Consider the following 19,749-nt stretch of genomic DNA (forward strand, 5'->3'; position numbering starts at 1 on the left):
CAAATCATATATTTTCGTGTATTTCTACTAATCTATCTTAAAATTTTTAGTTCAACTATACGTATTTTATGAATATATTGTTTCTTAACAGCTCAACATTTGATACCATAAAGCATAACTGATTGTATAACAGCCTTATAGAATTTCTACTTTAACTTAATAAGAATTCTACAATTACACAGTACTTTTGATGCACTTCCCCACTTTATCTACCATGCTCTTATCTTTTGATTCACATTCTTTTCAATCTCTCCATCCAGGTACATGGATGGAAGAGCTTAAATCTAAATGCTATGTAATTAGCTTTAGAGACTTAAAGGTGCATATCAAAGGTTTGAAATTAGCTTTAATAGTAACCTTAAAATTGTAAATTGCAATTTAATTTTCTATTTATCAAGATTTGGAAAAAAAATACTAGTTACTTCTAATAATTTAAAAGAAATTATCATAATTAGAACACTCTATAATCATTGGTATACCTAATACCCTCTTTTATCATGTGGATTTTCCTAGATATGGTCTTTTCTTTTTGGTAAATGCTCACATTCCTTTAGTGAAGGACAATAACCTTGTCAAATCGAAATCCACGGGATATGATCATTGAAGTAGAAAGAAAGGAGAATTTATTCATTCTTTTTAAGGCTACGGTATGGTATGTATAAATGGTATGTATAAATGGGATAATAGAAAGGGACATAAAGTAGAGGAGTATTACCATTTTCACAATCACAAAAGATTTTGATTCGAGCTATGGAAGGAAATAATTCCTAGCTAGGTCAAGGTCTGGCAGAGAGAACCAGCATGTGAAAATGGTAGAAGTCTAGTGGAGGATGATGAGCATGTGCAATTCTTTCTTAGATTTCTTTCTTTTTGTGAATGTGAGAGGCATGTATTGAGATTTGAGAAAGAGAAAGAGAAGATTGTTCAGTAGGCGTAATCGGAAAGAACTAAATCGTACAAAGTTTAGAACTTAAGAGGAGCTTCTTTTGGAAAAAGTTGTGAGATTATTCAAGGATTAAAATATATGAAAAAAATCATAAAAATAGAAGGGAAATGACTTTTTTTTTTTTTTAGTAATAAACCTAATCTAAGTTTATATAAGTGTAAATCTTTCTTCGAAATGCCTGAATTCCGACCTTTGCCTCCACCTCACAAGAACTTTTATACATAACTAATGAAATGATCTTATACACATATTAACATTGTACAGTAAGCAACTATTTCAACTAAAAACAAGTGTGTAGGTACAATGTTTAGTGATTTGGTGTGTAATAAACAACCGTTACTCAAAATAGAAACCCAAGATAAATTATAAAAATGCAGTCAGAGAAGTAGAAAAGGACACTTGGTCGTCCAGTCAAAGAAGCGCTGGCTTTCAAGTCGGTAAAGTTGTTCAATTTTGTACAATATGGCCTCTGTTCCATTCATCATATAATTGTCCTTCTTTCTTTCTCTCTCTCACTCACTCACTCTCTCTCTTTCTTTCTTTCTTTCTTTCTTTCTTTCTAGGGTTCCTACTCATAGAGTTGGCCATGTCTCTACCCTAATTAAACTGAAACTCTCTCTCTCTATCTATCTCTCCCCGAGTCTCTCTCCCTCTCTTTCTATCTCTGAAAAGAACAGGAAACGTTGCTATCAAGCTGCCCACCTGCACCCACGTGAAATGTCGCAATACTCGGTTTTGTGCTTAATTCGTATCTATCTAGCTCCCCCACTTTCACAGATCCATAGCATCCTCAACGCCCTATATTTCTCTTTCGTATCCACTTACTTCTACAGTACCACTCGCACTACCTTGCTATCCCTTTCTCTCTCTCTCAATCCATGCTGCACCACACTAGTTTATTACTTTTTGCAACAAAAGGTCACGGTGAAAGCAAAGTTCTCAACAACAGTAACTCTCTCATTTGTGGTTAGACTAAAATCTCTTTATCTTTCTGGTGTTCTTTCGTTTTTAACATCATTACCTACTACCTACTTAGTTTATAAATACTCAGTTGAGTTTTGCAGGTTTTTATTGCTTGTCATCTGAGTTTATTACTAACTCATTTTTATTCTCTATTAATTAATAAATATTTTTATAAAATTACTGAAATTATAGTTAGTTTTCTTTTTTTAATATAAATTCCACCAAGTAATTATATAACACCCCCTATTTCAAGCTCTTATGGCAGTACCTAGCTGGCATAGCATATAATTTCAAATAGCCTAGGCTAATTGACCATCGTCCTCTACATGTTCCTCTAGTACGTTTTGTTTATTTTTTCTGTAGCATAAAACAGCAGTAGCTTGTTAATTACAGATCACCAAGTATTCTCCAAGAGCTTATAGTGAGCTAAAGAGAGGCCATGTTTCCTTGTAGCAACAGTCACAGCCCTTTTACATACACCAACCAAACCATGCTTGAGAAGTGCTATGCAAATGATGAAAACACTAGCTCACACTGGACTCCTCTTTTTGCTGAGGATGATGATCAATTTTTTAGTAACCCTTTTTTACAACAGCAATTCTTTGTAGGTACCATTTCTTCTCAAGCTCAGACTGAAAATAGTGTTGTAGCTGCAGATAACATTAAGGAAGCGAGTAGCAACAACACAGTCTCCGAGCAGCTGATTCCTTCTAAAAGAACAATTCCAAAGAAGAAAAGCAATGGTGGTCCAAAACAGACAAGCCCCAGAAAGAGGACTGGTAAGAAGGACAGGCACAGCAAGATCTGTACTGCTCAAGGTCCTAGAGATCGCAGAATGAGGTTGTCCCTTCAGATTGCGCGTAAGTTCTTTGATCTTCAAGACATGTTAGGCTTTGATAAAGCAAGCAAAACCATTGAATGGCTGTTTTCTAAGTCCAAGACTGCAATCAAGGAACTCACAGAAAGTACTATGTCACAAGTGAAGCAATTTAGTTGCAGTGATGTTGCTAAGAGTACTGTCTCATTTACATCAGAAAGTGAAGTGGTTTCAGAAAATTTGGAGATTGTGGATGATGGTGAATTTGTCAATCGCTTAGCCAGAGTGAAAAAGAACAGAAAAATACATAGAGTTGCAAGGGATTCCAGGGACAAAGCAAGAGAAAGAGCAAGGGAGAGAACAAGGGAAAAAATGATAATCAGAGGCCTTGAGAAATCTAAACAAAGTTCTGAAGCAAGCCCAAGTAATTTGGGACAGGTATGGTCTTCTACTCCCCTTGAGACTGGTGAGAAAGCATGTTTCTGTAGCCAAGAAATGAAATCTTCTCTGGGAATGATGCCTGAGGTTGAAGAGCCTAGCAACAACAATCACTTGCTAGAGCATCAAATCAATTCTGTAAGCATCAATGAGAAAATTTTGGGCATTGTGGGGCACAATGTCACAGTCTCAAGTGGGGGGAATTTCGCAGAAGATTTTCCGGGATTTCCTGTGAATTGGAACAGCAAAAATGCCAATATGCAGTCCTTTTGCTGCAGAACAACAAGCATGGCGGTGGAGCCATCCACAGGTGATGTACCAGTAAAACTCCCTAGTGCAATTGTCACAGCCACCTCGAAACCTCAAGAAATGAAGCCTACTTCGATTTTCACAACTACCTTCAATGCCCAAGAACAAATGCTTAGTTCAATTTTCATGACCACCCCAAACACTACCCCAGAGCAAAGCCCTAGTTCATATTTCATTACCTCTTCAAATTCTCAACATCAAAACCCTACTTCAAACCTTTTGGCTACCTCAAATAATTCTTTGCAATCTCATTGTCTAGAAAACCAATTCTTTTGAAATCCTTGGTTGGGTGGGTGTGACAAGAATTGCAGTCGACATATTGAGGTGCTCCTTTTTTTCAGTGCATGATCAAAAAAGGTGTGTTTTTACCTGTCTTCAATTGCCATGTGTCCTAATGAATTGTTTGTTGAATGTTAAAACCAAGTACTAAAAACTTGTTGTACTCCTTGGATTAACATTTATAAGAATTCAGAGCTTTATTTTGTCAACATCATTATATTTTGAATTATTTATTTTATTATAATGTTTAAACATTATCATATATGTGTTGGTTACTGTTCGGACAAAAATTACTTGCTAGTAGCAAACTTGTATTAGAATTATAAAACAGAAACAGAAATTAGAGAAGCAACAAGAAAACATGAATATATTCAATATTCAATTTTAGGGTAATTTCTCCCTTAGTTCTAATACAAGAGGACATGTTCAAAAATTACCTTAGACAAGGCTACTGGTGGTTGAGCTCTTCTGAATATTGTTTTGTACAAGAGATCTCTTCTCTTTCTAAGCAGCAGGTTTGAAAAGAAATACTGAAAACTTCATATTCTTTTCTTTTCTTTATAATAATCTATTATTTTTAGCTCATGGACATGGCAGTTATCCTTACTCAAAAGCATCTTGGAGTATTATATCATTGTCTTGCAGCTTAAAGAGGACTAGTCTCAGATCTACTTGATACCACGATTTCCACTCCAAGAATGACAAGAGAACCACTAGGCAATATGCAGCAGATTCTAGAACTTCCAGGTAGAAATATTTACTAGATTTATTTCAAACTAGAAAATTCCATTAAATTAACAATATTTTCAATCATTAATTAATTATTAGTTTCTCAGGATGTTTAAAACGTTTTCAAGAGCACAAAGTCTCCAACAGTTGTCTCTACATCGAATATTATCATACACAATTGCATTAGAATCAACGGGAAAGCTTGTGTTAAAGATTTAAACGTTCAATCCTAAAGAAGATCTAAATATGTTATATAATTCTAATATAGGTTCATTATTTTTAATCTTGAAATGTAAATAAAGTAATCTTAATCCTACTTGAATTAATCTATGATTTAGTCGACTACAAATACCTTTGAATGAGTTCATTGACACAAAACTAATACGTAGTCATGGAGGACTTTTGACTGTGTATGCAGGCCTCTAAAGTCAAAACATATTAATCCCCCGCATTTTCTCCCTCTCTCCAATCCCTCTTTTTTCTTTATATATTTATTTTTCGTATTCTCTCATGTACTTTATGATCATGGTGTCAAAGTTATGTTTTACCTTTTCTAACATGATATCATAATTATGTTTTATTTTTTATAAAATAGTATCAAGGCCAGGCTTCTATGGCCTCCTCTAATTCGCATCTCCAATAAGCAGATTTTAGGCTCTTTCTCTGACCACTGCTGCTAGCCACTCTTTAGGACTCATTTTGATCTTTTCCTTATCATGGACAACCTCTTGATTTGATGTTTTTCTAACAAGACAATCATGATGATTCCAACTACATCAATGTTCACACGTATATTGTTTTTTTGCACTTGGTTTTCAGTATTCCTTCTGATCAAGTGTCCTAGATCTTCTTAGCTAAGTATGATAGACCATGTTGATTACTAACGTAACGAACCAAGGAAGAATGTTAACCTTATCTACACTATACCTTAAATTGATATTGAAATAGTTGAGTTTGTGTTTTATGAGTGTGTTTTGAGTCCCATATTGGACATATACTAAATTGATTTGAGTTTTACAAAACTACTATAAGGAGTATCACATGTGACTAATGTATAGCACATATGTGAGTAATGTTTTTCCTTAAGTTATTATAAATGATATTAGAGTTCATCTATATGGACCCGGAGATATTACCTTACAATGTGGGCCTAGACAAGCATGTTAGAGATTTAAGTGAAGGAGATTGTGTGTGCTAAATTGCTATTAAATTAGTTGAGTGTGTTGTGTTGGAATAGTAGTATAGTGCTAAATTCCACATCCAACATATTTTTGGTTGATTTGAATTTATAAACAATTAAAAAGAACCCCTATTGTGACTACTATTCTTTTTTGGATATAGCATAGACATAATGAGCGATTTTCCTTAGTTCATTACAAGTAACCTCCTCTATCTAATTTCTTTCTAGTGACATGTCTTGATCAACTTCAGGTTGCGTTATTCAGATCACACCCCTAATATGTAGCCTTTATTGGCCTTTTTTCCCCTTGGCCCGTGTCTTTTCATCTTCAAGTGGAGTTTTTCCAACCATGTCTCTGATCAGTAATCTCAACATGTATTATAAACTACGCTCAACACTCAAGCTTCAATCATTGTGTGCATGTGGCCTTCATTCTAGTTTGCCTTTCATGCATCATTTAATTTGGTCTTCCTTGGTTGATTCCACATCTAATCCAATTACCCTTTCCTTCAAGGTCTCACCTTTCCAAGCTCAAGTTATTTTTCATGCTTTCACCTCTTGAGTTTGAGTGCGGATTTTAAAGATACAAACACCATAGTCAAGGCTTAAGTCTGTTATATAATTCTACTCAAGGTTCATTATATTTAATCTTACTTGGAGTGCGTACAATGATTTTAATGCTATTTTTAGTACAAGTATTGTAACTTTGTGCTAGTCTAGAATTTAGCTTACTACAAATGAAATATCTATATAAGGCAATAATTTTAACGTAGTTTGGCCAATTCCAAGTCAATATTCACAAGCCACACCATCCAAAATCTACTATTGATGATATGGATTACAACTACTCTAACTAACTAACAATCCTCACACACAAAAATTCACAACCCCAAAGTCGGAAGTCCCAATACATTCAATGACTCTCTCATACTAACAAAATAAACTCTTAACACAACACCGGCATCATTCAACCCCAAAAATCTACCGAATTACTCTTCGAAGAAACTTATTCCATGTTTCTCTATGAGTTTTTTTCTCTCCAAATGTGGGAGTACCCTTGGGCATGCAAAAACTACCAAACTATTTGCAATATCCAATAATAACTATTTATAAAGCTCCAATCATATTCCTTAATGGACAAGGAATAACATTTTATTCTTGAACAAAGAATATTTTTTTCTTTTCATACCAAGAAGATTCTTTGTTTCCATTTCGAGGAATTCCAATATTGAAACTAATTCTACATAGGAATTTGAGACAATTTCTAACAATCTTTGATAGGTTTGTTGTAAACAAAGAGCTCAATAGTAAATTGTAGCTATCAAGAACTTTTTGTTGTGGATTTAAATGTAATATGGAAACCAACTTAAGCATGATCTCTCCCACAACATATGGATCACACCCAATTGTGAGACCTACATGTTGTGAGAGAGATGGTATATGTTAGATGCATGAGATAATTATTTCTGAAATCCTAGTACGTTAATTCTTTGCATTCTCTCTCTCTCTCTCTCTCTCTCTCTCTCTCACTTTTATTTTTATTTTTCATATTTTCTCATTCATTTTATAATGGTGTAAGCTGTATTCACCTTTTTTTTTTTTTAATCTGGTATCATATATCCATGTTTTATATATTCTAATAGTTTCATTAAATTTCCTGCTTCACTAACTTACCAATTTTTACTTACCGAAGAAATGCACTTTATAATTCTGGAGAAGGTGATTGGTTAGAAGCATGTCATGGGGTTTTTGTAGTGCAAACCTAATGAGAAGGGTCTTATAATTATAAAGAAATCCAAATAAGTATTTAAAGAAGGGGAAATGCAGCTAAAACTCAAATTAGAATCTGTAACAATGATGCTCCAATCAATGGATGAAAAATATATATATATAACTCTCAAGTGGAGATCATGTGTGACTCCCCCCCTTTTTTTTTTGGTTGGGCAAGTGGAGATGAACTATGACTCTAAACATTTGCATAGAAAGATATGAACTTTCTTTGGCTTGAATTTTAGGTAAATTACTTCATTTTAGATTTGTGTATAGATGGCATTTAGTTAACTTGAACTACTTCATCTTATATTTCTGTATGGCTTACTATGCTATTTTTTTTTTTTTTTTTTTTTTAATTTCGTTAATTCAAAGGTAGAGAATTTTAGGGGAAAAAATCGTTATTTGAGGATCGAACTTATCTAGATTTTTTTTCCCTTTAATGAAAAATCTGTTAGAATATTCACATGTGAGTAATGTGAATGGTTAAGCAATGAAATCTCACATGGAATATTAATGAAAAGAATGAGTAGTTAATATAATATAGTTGAGCTCATATCCATTGGAGTTAGGCTTTTTGAGTAAAATGTGTCTCTATAGGTTATATTTTTACTCAAAGAGTCTTCACAAGATATTTATCTCCTCAACAAGTGGTATCAAAGCCAATGGTTCAAGGACAAGTGTTCATTAGTGGGTCCCACCGAGTAGAATGAGGAAGACTCTCATGTTCTCTTAACCATGGTTGAGTAAGGGTTCTACTAGTGGTGAGTCAAGGCAATTGTGTATTGGTGTTTCCCATAGTTGTGCAAGGAAGACTCCCATAGGATATTAATGAGAAAAATGAATAGTCAATATAACATAGTTGAGCTGATTATACTTATTGAGTTTAGGCATTTTTAGTTAAATGTGTCTCTATATAATATATTAACTACTTAAGTAGTCTTCCCAAGAAATTTATCTCCCTGAAAAAATCTTATGCTGATCATTTTCTTTTCTCTATTAATATTATATATATGCAATTTGCTTTCAAAATCTTATGCTGATCATTTTCTTCTCTCTATTACTATTTTATATATGCAATTTGCTTTCATATAGATGAAAAGAAGGCCTAATATATACCTTTGGTTATACATATACATGTATTAGTATGCATGTGAGTATGTTAAAAAGTATCCTTGAAAATAGAATCTTCAGTTAAGTTGGTGTAGAAAATATAATGCTCAATCACATCAAGTAAGACTATTGAACCAGATAGCAATCCCTTCATAGAGTAAATCAGGTATCCAAGCATCAAATTTGCAGTTGTTTCAAGAAAAAAGTGATCTCTAAAAATTTTCTTAAAACCCTGTTGATTTTAAAAGTGCCTGCTGGAAGATATGCAGAATCTTTGTAATGGACAGTACTGTAACTATTGAATTCTCCAGACCAATAATAATTAATTTCTCACTCACAAGTACTAAAGTGTTGAAGGAAAAAAAATGATTTCTAAAAAATTTTCTTGAAACATATGCAGAATCTTTGTCATGAACTGAATTCTCCAGATGAATAATGATTAATTTCTCACTGACAAGTACCAAGTGGTGTCTGTGCATCCATGACATGAATAATGATTAATGTGAACTCAATAATTTTGTTGATACCGAATTTCCGTATCATATTATTTGGCTTCAAAAGGTATTGCATGCATGGACTGAACAGGCTGCTCAAGCTTGATGCGATATGTGTTTGATGTTAATTGTATCTCTTTTTTACATCCAGAACTGGCCGCTCAGGCTTAGTCTGACATGATAATATATTGTTCTTTTTTCTGCTTCAATGTATATTTCTTAATTAGTGTACTGTAACGTGACCTTCTTTTAGCCATACCTCAGCCTATAAGTGTATATCACATGGCTAAGTACCCTAAATAGTATGAAATATGGGGCTTTTATGTTTGGAAGGATACATGATTTTTGCTTATACTTGAGTACTCCTAATGAATAATGATGGAGGAAATTGATAAACGTAATAACAAAATAAATTTTGAGGGTAAAAGAAATGCAATACTGCATGCAGCATGCACTCAAGGTCAAGGATATATGTAGTAGAGCATTGATCAGCATGTATATAATAAATAAAAAAAGTATAATATATATATATATATATATATATATATATCATTTCAATTTATATATTATGGAAGCATCAAAAGCTAATCATTCCTTTTCTTGAGTGCATGAAGGGTGAGCTCTGGTACGATAGGCACGCCAGGTACTTGGTATTTCCCATCACATTTTAGTATGTATTCAACGTACAACATATTTCAACTCTATTTATATTTTGTTTATCAGGTAATCATTTCCTATTATGTTAACTATTAGTTATACATTTATACTAGCCCTTGTGCACATGCAATTCCTATTATCTTTTTTTAATAATTCTACTTCAGATTAAGTCCCTTGGCACCCTTCAGTGGATGAAACTAGTTAATGCCGTGTTAGAAATTTGGAGAGAGTTTTTCGATACTACAAATTTTCAATTAAGTAGAACTACAAAGCAAGTGTAAATTGTGTAATGTATGTTTATTAAAAGTATAGATCTGGATGAAGGAATTCTAAAACTTGATCTTAAAGAGATCCCAAGACTAGTGATTTTGTTATCTTAAATCAACCAGTCGTGACGATGGAGAAATTGAAAAAGATATGGATTATATTATATATATATATATATATATATATACCTCCAAACTAATTGTTCCTAAGATTTATACTTAGTCCAATAGATAATGACCATTTGTTCTTTAATAAAATAATAAACGATCCATCCAATTGTCCAAATACTTGTAATTAATGCATGGACAATAACCCACTTTCTTCAAATAACATTATTGGCAGCCCATTTTTAAGCAAAATTTTACTGTTTCCCCCTTCAATTCTCAATCTCAATGCTCGGGTCATTTTCCTCCTTTATAGTGCTGCCCCACACTGCCTAATGTTTCTTTTTTTCTCAACACAACAACTCTCTTCTCAACAACTCAACAAACCCTTCACAACTCAATCTCATCAATAAAAAACATGTCCTTGCTAAAGTGAATCTAAAAGAGTGTGAGACCGTTCGAAAAAAAAAATTGTAAGTGTGAGGAAATTGCAAAGAATCTCACTATTGAGAAGATAATGGATGAATTTTATTTTATATAAGATTGTCGTCAAGCATAATTTCGATGTGAAATTTTTTTTTTCTTAATATTGTTTTTGGATATTTTTTATATGTTTATTGTGAACTAGACAATTATTATATGTTCATTAAAATTTAAGAATATGATGATATATTAAAGTTGATAATTTTGCATTCAATGTATTAATACGTTAGGATTACTAGCTTGTAACCGCATGCATATGCATAGATACACTTAAAAATATACAATAAAATGTATAATATAATTCCCATATATATAATTTAAATATTATTGATAGTCATTTTTATATTTTGTTAACTCTTTAAAAAATTTTGTTAGGATATTATTATGTATAAAATGTAAATTTTCCATGTTTTTTTTTTTTTTAAATTATTGTGAAAAAAAAAATTATTGTGAAGCATTTTTTTTTTTTTTTTACGATTCATTTATTCTAAACTCTTTGGTTTTTGTACTTAATAACTCACTTGGATGAATATTTATGATGTGGTCCCACATTTGATTCTAAAATTAAAAACTAAAACCCTTTAAGAATAAATAATTTAGAACACATGACGCAAAATTGAAACTCTAATTTGAAATTCTAATTTGAGTTTCTCTTAGTTTCACCTATTATTATTATATATAGATTATATCAATATTATACCCCCTCCCCCCAAAATAAAAATTCCTAGTTATGCCCCTTGAGGGTGGATGAAGTGGGGAAAACAATTAGAAGTTTTATGTGATAGTCGAATACCTATTAAGTTAAAAGAAAATTTTTTATAAGACTAATTATGCTCTATGGTGTTGAATGTTGGACCATTAAGAAGTAACATGGTCATAAAACGTGTGTAGCTAAAATAAAAACGTTAAAATAGATAGGTGGAAAAAAAAAAAAAAAAAAAAGATAGAATGTGAAATTTAGAAATTCACTTACGATGAGGGTGATCCCTATTGATGATAGAATGAGTTATCATGTGAGTCGCTTGAGATAATTTAGTTATGTGTAAATGAAAGTATGTTCGATAGGGTAAAATGACACACATATGACTAATTTTAATTAGTCTATTGAGAATCCATAACTAACTTTAAAGTTTTAGGATTGAGGTGTGTTGTTGTATATATAATTGATACGAACTTCCAATAAATTGAAAACTCAACCATTATTGAAATTCTCGGTGAACATAATTACTAGGTGTGAAAAAAAATATAAAATTAGAAAACTACTCTATTTTGTCCTATGAATCATCTGTTGTTGTTTCTATCAATATTTAGGGTTATTGAAGCACCAAAGTAGCTTAAAAGCACCAAAAACAACCAAAGTGATCAACAAATTAACATCAATAATTTGACCCTATAACTAAAAGGAAAATTTTGCAATATTCACGAGAGTGGTGTGATTGGTTAAGTAGTGAGAATCTAAATTGGATACTAATGACAAGAATGAGGGGTTAATATAGCATAATTAGGCTCAAAATCATTAGATTAAGTTTTTGGGTCAAGCGTTGGTCCATATAATTATGTTATATTAACCTCTTAATTGAAGTCTCCCCAAGATATTATCTCCCAAATAAAATAAATAAATAAAAACTATATCTTCCAAAGGAAAAGAGGCGTAGCAAACAAATGCAATATCTATTTCTAGATATCTATAACCTAATATCTTTTGCCATCCACGCTTTACTCTAAGCTCATCAAAGGAGTTTCTCAACCAAAAAAAGAAAGTTCATCAAAGGAAAATTAAACCCCATGAACATTGTTTAAATCATATGGTAATTGCAATCTTTTAGCAAGAAAATATGGAAATTGTTTCATGTCTATGGTAAATTATGGCAATATCACAGAAATTGAATGAGTCACCATATATTTCCACACACAACTTTACACCAGCAAAGCAATTTAGCAGATCTAGGGGAAAGATCCACACAAGGAAATTCAACATATATGCATGCAGAAGTAATATACATGTAGTGGAACAAAAAAAAAAAGTAATATACATGTAGAGCAATAGTTGAATTAAATGAGTTATTTGTCTAAAAAACTAGCTAGGGGGTAAGTCATACCATGTGTGTTGGCTTATCCTTTAGTAATTAAAGAGCAACTCCAAGGTTCCATCTCAACATACTGGAACTAAACGATGTTGGTATAGTTTACCTTTCACCTGCTCGAACTTCACCTTGTTGCATGTATATATTGCCTGCAGCATATGGGGAGAAATATGTACATCTGAGTTTTTTATTACCATGATACGCAGAAGAAAACCATACATAATATAAAGTGAAGAAACTAGATATTTGGGCAAAATAAATCAGGGTAAAAAAAATACTTGAGATGCTTGAGAACAATACATTTCTCAGTTTCCCAGATAGAAACATCCCGAATCCCCATTCCAGTACTATTTAAACTTAAATCTAATAAACAGTAATTTTTTTATTTAAAAAAAAAAATTCAAATTTGCTGTATTCTGCGGGGAAGGGACAAAACTGACATACATGAGGATAGTCCATGCATTAGCTAAAGCGGAACTAAAGCCTAGTTTTTATTCTTGAGACTAGTTTACAGCCCAAAAAAATAACTACGAATATATATTCAGCCAAAAAAAAAACTAAAAATATATATGATTACACCAACATAATTGTGCTTAAGTTGGGCCAGTCCATCCAATTGGGTTCCCCTAACAAGTGGTAACAATCCAAAGCAAGTGGTAACATTGGCAAGAAGAACTGAAGAACCTATTAAAGAAATCCAAAGCAAGTGGTAACAATCCAATTTGAACTAGACTCTCATTATGTACTTAGTATCCCACTCAAATTATGGTCAAGTGGTTATGGCACATTTAGTTTCATCCATGTATGAACTTCTAGATTACCATTAATTATATCAGCCATTTTCGTAGGCTGTCTTTTCATTACCTCAGACTAGCCTTTTTAAAGTACTTGAAGAGTTTAGTGTGTTTTTTTAGCTATTAGTATCATTCATACTTCAATTTGGGAATGGCTTTGTAAGAAGCTTGTTACACAAATGCTTTAAAGCTTAATCTTATATTTAAAGCCCACTAATTTTCTTTTTGAAAATTCAATATTTAAAGAGGAGAATTTGAACCTAGATGTTTCTATTGAAAGCACCAAAAAATTAAACTACAAGATTCTTAGCAAAGCTCACTAATTTTCCAACTTAGCTCAAAGAGCTCGTTTGTTCTTAAAGTGCAGCCAAGCTAATACCATGCTTTAATTTTGAGTTTTTTTTTTTTTTTTTGGGGTGAGTTAAGTAAACTTTGACTTTAGGTATTTATGGATTAATTGGTGAATATTTATCTTTATCACACATGCCAACAATATTTACTAGTCATTTTCATTTTATCAAAACTTACTTCACTTGGCTAAGAAAAAAAGGTCTAAATTTCAATTTACACAGTTAACGAACTAACTTCACTAAATATTGAAAAATCTTTTATAAGAGAAATAACAAGGATATATAGTAAATTGAACTACTTAAATTTTTCCATGAAAAGAATGATAAGAGTGACGAAATATAATTCCACTATAGGCAATGGAGGTAAGTTTAACTTGCTTTTTCTTCGAAAAAAAAATACCCTTACTTTTCAAGGAATACAAATGAGGGAAAAGGAAGAGAACCTTCCACCTTTTCCTTTCCTTTTAAAAACTCTCAAATAAGGCAATGGTGGATTCCCAACTCCACCATCCTCTTTATTCCATTCCCTATAAATTCCATTTATGAATGTAAAAGAGACAAGACATGAATTCATGTGATGAAATATAATTGTATGACTATTTATATTAGTTTAGCTTAAGATTATCCTTCAAAGTTCAAACTTATGAATTGGAGATTTTGCATTTGGTGGAGACCATATATTGGGGTAAGCGATTTTTTTTTTTTTTTTTTCCTGGTTACTTTCATGTTAAGCTTTGAAACTCTATTTACACATGATAATTATTTGCATATTCCAATATACTTAATTATGATTTCAAACACCCGTACTAAAGTAAGTACTGATTCAGCTTAAAGCCCAGGAGATAATTGACATAATTAAGACTTAGAATATTCCTTAATTGACGTAATTAAGGAATTTTCACTGCTTCCACAATAAAAATAACTACATAAAAATGAAAATAGTTAACAGGGTTGTATAAAAAATATATATATACAGTAGCATAGGGATTAGGGGAGTAATGAAAGCAACTGTAGTTTCATTAAAGAAAAAGAAAATGGTGTACGCATCTGCAGAAACTGTACCTGCAAAAACTTTAGTTGCCTGCTTGATCACTGATAGTATCGGTAACAATGCCAAAGCCGCAGAAACCATAATTATCGTTCACTTTTTTGGGGAAGAACTACAAACACGAGATCACAAACACTGCTTCTGCTTGGATAAGAATGAAAAGGAAAAGATAACATGCACATGAGTACAAACTTTGCTTGAAATAGGCTTAGTCCAATAACACATTATCTTGAAATTTTTCCTGTAAGGATAAGTACATGTAAATCCTTAAGTTTGATCTTAATTTCAAATTAAAATTAAAATTTTGAATATCAAATTTATAGTTTTAAAAACATTGTATCACAACTCACTAAAATGGTAAAATGTTATTGATCACATAAACTCACTACTATTATCATTTTATTATTTATCACTTGGCCACTTGTCATCTCAAATATTGCAAAAAATTTGTGAACAAAGTCATGTACATTAAAAAAAAAAAAACTGTGTAGGATTTGATTTGTTATACTTTTTATGACTTTGAAATTTAATTTGTTACTTTTGAAATAATAGGATTTAAAATTTAATGTTTCCTTAAAATCAATAGAAACTCACACATAACTTCACATGAATCATGGATTTTAACACTTATTCTCTTCATAAAAAAAAATTAAAAAAAAAATTAATAACATAAGTTATAAGACTCTTGACGATGTAACAAATCTTGATAGATAAATACAATCAAGTTGATGGAAATGTCGCATTCTTTTGATGTTTTTACTCTAAAATATTGCTTGATATTCACGCGAATGAGTCTTTTAGTACCCATATAAAAGCGCACTGATGAAATAGATTAGTAGAATAATTTTAGGATCACATTCAATTTCACAATTTCCTAACTTGTACAACTATGAGTGTTAGACACTTTTTGTTCGCTACTGATTGTATAAACCCACCGCTTTTCGTTGACCACTCATAATCAAAAAAAATTGCAAGTTGTAAAATTTGGTATGAAAATCAGCATATCCGTAGACAGAATGATTATAATAATTATCAAATTATTAGATAGATATTAATACCATTAGAACTTTGGAATTTCATTTGAAATCAATGTCAAGTTTTAGGATTTATGTAATTATTAATTCATTTTATTTAACAATGTTTTATCTTTACCATTGATTTTGGAATCCAATAAGTACAAACTTAACCATTTTGATTTCATGAAAAAGATGAAAACAAGGATTTATCAACTATTTGTGAAGTAAAGTTTGAATGAAAAAAATAATAAGAACTTGTTCAAATTTCTTATTCACTTGAAATGTTAAAAAATAAAAATCAACTTCGATTTATTGTTTATTCTCACAATAAAATATAACTTTCTGGACTAAACAGCACAATAGAGAGCTTCCTTGCAAATTGCTAGTGAGACAAACAACCTAGGCAACCTATTCTTATTCAAGTTAATTAGTGTTTGTTTAGTATCTCATAATCTTTAGTTGCTTATTTACATAGTGTTTTAAAAAATAACTTTATTTTCTACCAAAGAAAAAATATAACTTTATTTTAATGTATGATAAAAAGCTATAAATTAGTTTATTATCAAATCAATAATTTTTAAAAACTTAAAAAAAAAAAAAATGAGACACCCCCCCCCCAACCCAAAAAAAAAAAAAAAACCCTAAAAAGCTAAATGATTTTGTTTGGACAAACACTTAATTAGGCTCCTTAATGTCAGGTAAGGAACATCTATGCCTTCAATTAAAAAAATAAAAAATAAAAAGAAGAGCTTGTATGTTGCTATATAATAATATAATAAAGAAAACATATGGAATTAAAAAAAAATTAAACGAAAAGAATAATAAAATGAAAGGCAAAGAATTAAGTTGGACGTGTGAACTACCAAAATTTCTAGCAGTGACTAATATTTTATGCAGACTACGTCAATTAACTACTGCCATGCACATGGACCTAACTAGAAACGAATTTCTCAGATCGCAGAAAAGCTTTGTTCAGATGGGATATGCAATTCACAGTCAAATCAACTTAACATCTTTCTAATCACAAGTAATACCGACTCTATTGTGGGACCTATCATGATATATTGACATGTGTAGTGGGTCCTCTGTAATAAATCTTTTGGCCTATCAACCCTATGATCAATAAGATTATTCTAATAATCTTTTTATATAATTTATTATAACATGCATTCACTCTTTTTTGGTTTTTTTTTTGAGAATCATGCATTCACTCTTTGAGTCATATAATATGTCGATGCATTAATTGTAAGCACCAAAATCGCCATAATTACTTGCACCAACTATGAAAAGAAAATAGCTAGGATAATGATTAGGTTTCTACATATACTGACCTAGAATGTTTGCAGTGATGAATGATGATCACGCTTCAAGACTCGCCGCTTCTTTAATCAACCAAAACCGGAATATGAAGCCTTAACACTTAAAGCCACACACACTTACAGAAAAAAACACACCAAAAGCACACAAGTGAAGAAGACTATTCAGGAGAAAGTATATATCATGGAGCTACAAATCCGGAAAAGAGATATCTGTGTTATGCTTAAGCCCCAGTTTTTGGGGATATATCAAGAAAGAGTATGAGACACAGAAAAAGACATTAACATTGAGAACTGAGACTAAGAAGCAAGAGTTATATAGCAACCCCAAATGTTGGCTTTTGTACAACAATCAGTGAAAACAATTATATCTGACAGAGCTGGCCGGCACTTCTGTTTCTCAATTCTTTGTTTGTTTATTTGTTAATTAATTAAGTTAATATTATGGATTTGATTTTCTTGTTCTGACTCAGTTGCGTGATCTTATTGCAGTGTTAGGTGGCCATAAGTCATGTAGATGTACGGAGGACCTACCTAATGTGGCTAAAAAACAGTTATATATGCATTAAATAAGGGACATAAAGTGATGCGAATCCAAATACGGCACAACAAGATCTAAGGGTACATAAATCTTTTATGTTTGATTATGATACATGATCATGTCTGTGACTGTGAGTATGCTTTTCTTTTTTTGTTTGGATTTGTGAAGATTTTGGAGCCGGAACATACTTAACTTTAAGCCGCTCATGATTCTTCTTCTTTTTTTCTTTTTCTTTTTAAATTTTTTTTATTCCGCTAAACCTATTGATTCAGTCTTTGTTGTACACTTAACTACTGTTTACGACAGTTGTAGTGTATTTTTCAGGGTTTGACAAATTTGTAAGGTCACGATCGCTCTCTCTTGGGAACATTAAATAATTGTTATACTGTGAGCCGTGAAAAGTGGTTGAAGCATGAATCAGATTCAGAGACCCCTTTAATTGGATCCTCTGCATGGGCCAAGAATATTGTTTGGAGGAATTTATTTCCCTTTATGGCATGACAGCTCTACCGTGAGGGTGAAATACCATCTTTTTTCTTTTTTCTTTTTTTTTTTTTTTTTTTTTTTTTTTTAGAAATGGATGTTGTACCATCTTTATGCTAGCTAGGGATGAATAAAGTTATTCTACTTATCTCAATTGATACCAGAATTGTAGCATATTAATTTTTCTCATCAAATTTGATTTCATCCATTTAGTCATGAAGTAAGTGGGGAGGAACATTAGTTGATACTGTAGACTATTAATTGTGAGTGCGACTTCACCTCAAAAAAAAGGTTAGGGTGAAAACAGAAATGATGAGAATGTGAACAATGTTTGAGACATGATGAAAATTTTCTCCGAGTTCTCAAGACATGCAACACGTTCGGGAAATCATACCACAAGATTTTAAGATCTCAAGAAAGTAGTCTATAGTTAGTCGTATGAATTTCATGCCAAAAGGGATACTAGTGAGAATAAAAATTAGTGCTAATGTTTCATCCTCTCGCGTAATAATAAATTCTACTAATTAAATTCATGGTAAAAAGAACAATACATGTGAAAGAAGAAAATATTACTTTTGGAGTATTCAATAATTTTCTCAAAGTAGTAATGAGAGTAATGCTTAGTCAAGGATTTATCATATGTGAAAAAATTTAAGATTGATAGGGAGAAGAGAGAGTCCTTATGTAGTACCTTGGGATTTAATTCTACCCCAAACTTGGGGAAGTATTTGGGATTTCCTATCAAGCATCCAGAAACCTCCAATTTAGATCTTAATTGAATCTTGGATAGAGTTAAGTAGAGGTTTGCAGGGTGGAAGGCTAATCTGTTATCCTTTGCTGGTCGAACCAGTCTTGTCCAATCTGTCACTTCAGCGTTGCCAACTTATGTTATGCAATGTGTTTCCCTCTCGGCTAATCTTTTGAGTAATCTCGATAGGATTAATAGGAATTTTCTTTGGGGGTCAACTAATAACAAGGGAAAATGCACTAGGTTGGTTGGGGGAAAATTACAAAGCCCAAGAAAGAAGGAGCTCTTGGCCTCCACTCAACCAAAGGCAGGAATTTGGCCCTCTTGACCAAACTGAATTGGAGGTTTCATAATGAGAAGGATGCTCTATGGAGGAAGGTTTTGGAGAAAAAAATATCTGACCCCCTATAGATTAGTTTATGTTAAATATTAGCATTGATACACCATGTTGAATATGCTAGTATTTATGCGGAAGCGAAAGCATAAAGTATAGAATACAGTAACACACGAGAGTTACGTGGTTCAGTCTAACGGCTTACATCCACGGAGGAAACCCTAAAGGGTTACATCAATAATATATTAGAGTGTAGTACAAATCTTGTGTTACAATGAATTATAACATGTGTATATATAGTAGACTAAACCCTAGACTAATAGACTTCTAGTACAAGTAGGAGACTTGGCTTGCACACAAAGTAGAATTAGGCTTGGGTCTATGCTAATGGGCTAATATATCTTTAACACCCCTTCTCAAACTCAAGATGGAAGCTTGATAAAATCTTGAGATTTGATAAGGTTGAGAAAATCCCTTGAATGAAGT

General features: G+C 32.0%; 1 protein-coding gene across 5 annotated transcripts; it reads left to right on the forward strand.

Moving 5' to 3' along the window:
* The first annotated feature begins 1,511 nt into the window (after window positions 1–1,511).
* Window positions 1,512–3,953, forward strand: LOC115971906 (transcription factor TCP12-like). Of its 5 annotated transcripts, none has more exons than XM_031092042.1 (2): window positions 1,512–1,912; window positions 2,505–3,953. In XM_031092042.1, the coding sequence occupies exons 1-2, from the start codon at window positions 1,664–1,666 to the stop codon at window positions 3,747–3,749; spliced, it is 1,494 nt and encodes a 497-aa protein (XP_030947902.1). In that variant the 5' UTR covers window positions 1,512–1,663; the 3' UTR covers window positions 3,750–3,953. The 5 variants fall into 5 exon arrangements, with proteins under 5 accessions (XP_030947902.1, XP_030948043.1, XP_030948118.1 ...); XM_031092183.1 differs by having other exon boundaries at window positions 1,739–1,912; window positions 2,518–3,953; XM_031092258.1 differs by having other exon boundaries at window positions 1,739–1,912; window positions 2,560–3,953.
* Window positions 3,954–19,749: the final 15,796 nt, after the last annotated feature.

Source organism: Quercus lobata, chromosome 1 (assembly GCF_001633185.2).
Source record: "Quercus lobata isolate SW786 chromosome 1, ValleyOak3.0 Primary Assembly, whole genome shotgun sequence".
NCBI lineage: Eukaryota > Viridiplantae > Streptophyta > Magnoliopsida > Fagales > Fagaceae > Quercus > Quercus lobata.

What these genes read in the sequence shown, in the direction of transcription:
- LOC115971906 (XM_031092042.1), top strand. Translation starts at nt 1,664, where the DNA reads ATGTCGCAATACTCGGTTTTGTGCTTAATTCGTATCTATCTAGCTCCC. An exon ending in CAGTAACTCTCTCATTTGTG is followed by an intron (nt 1,913 to 2,504) that starts GTTAGACTAAAA and finishes TTTTTACAACAG; the next exon opens with CAATTCTTTGTAGGTACCAT.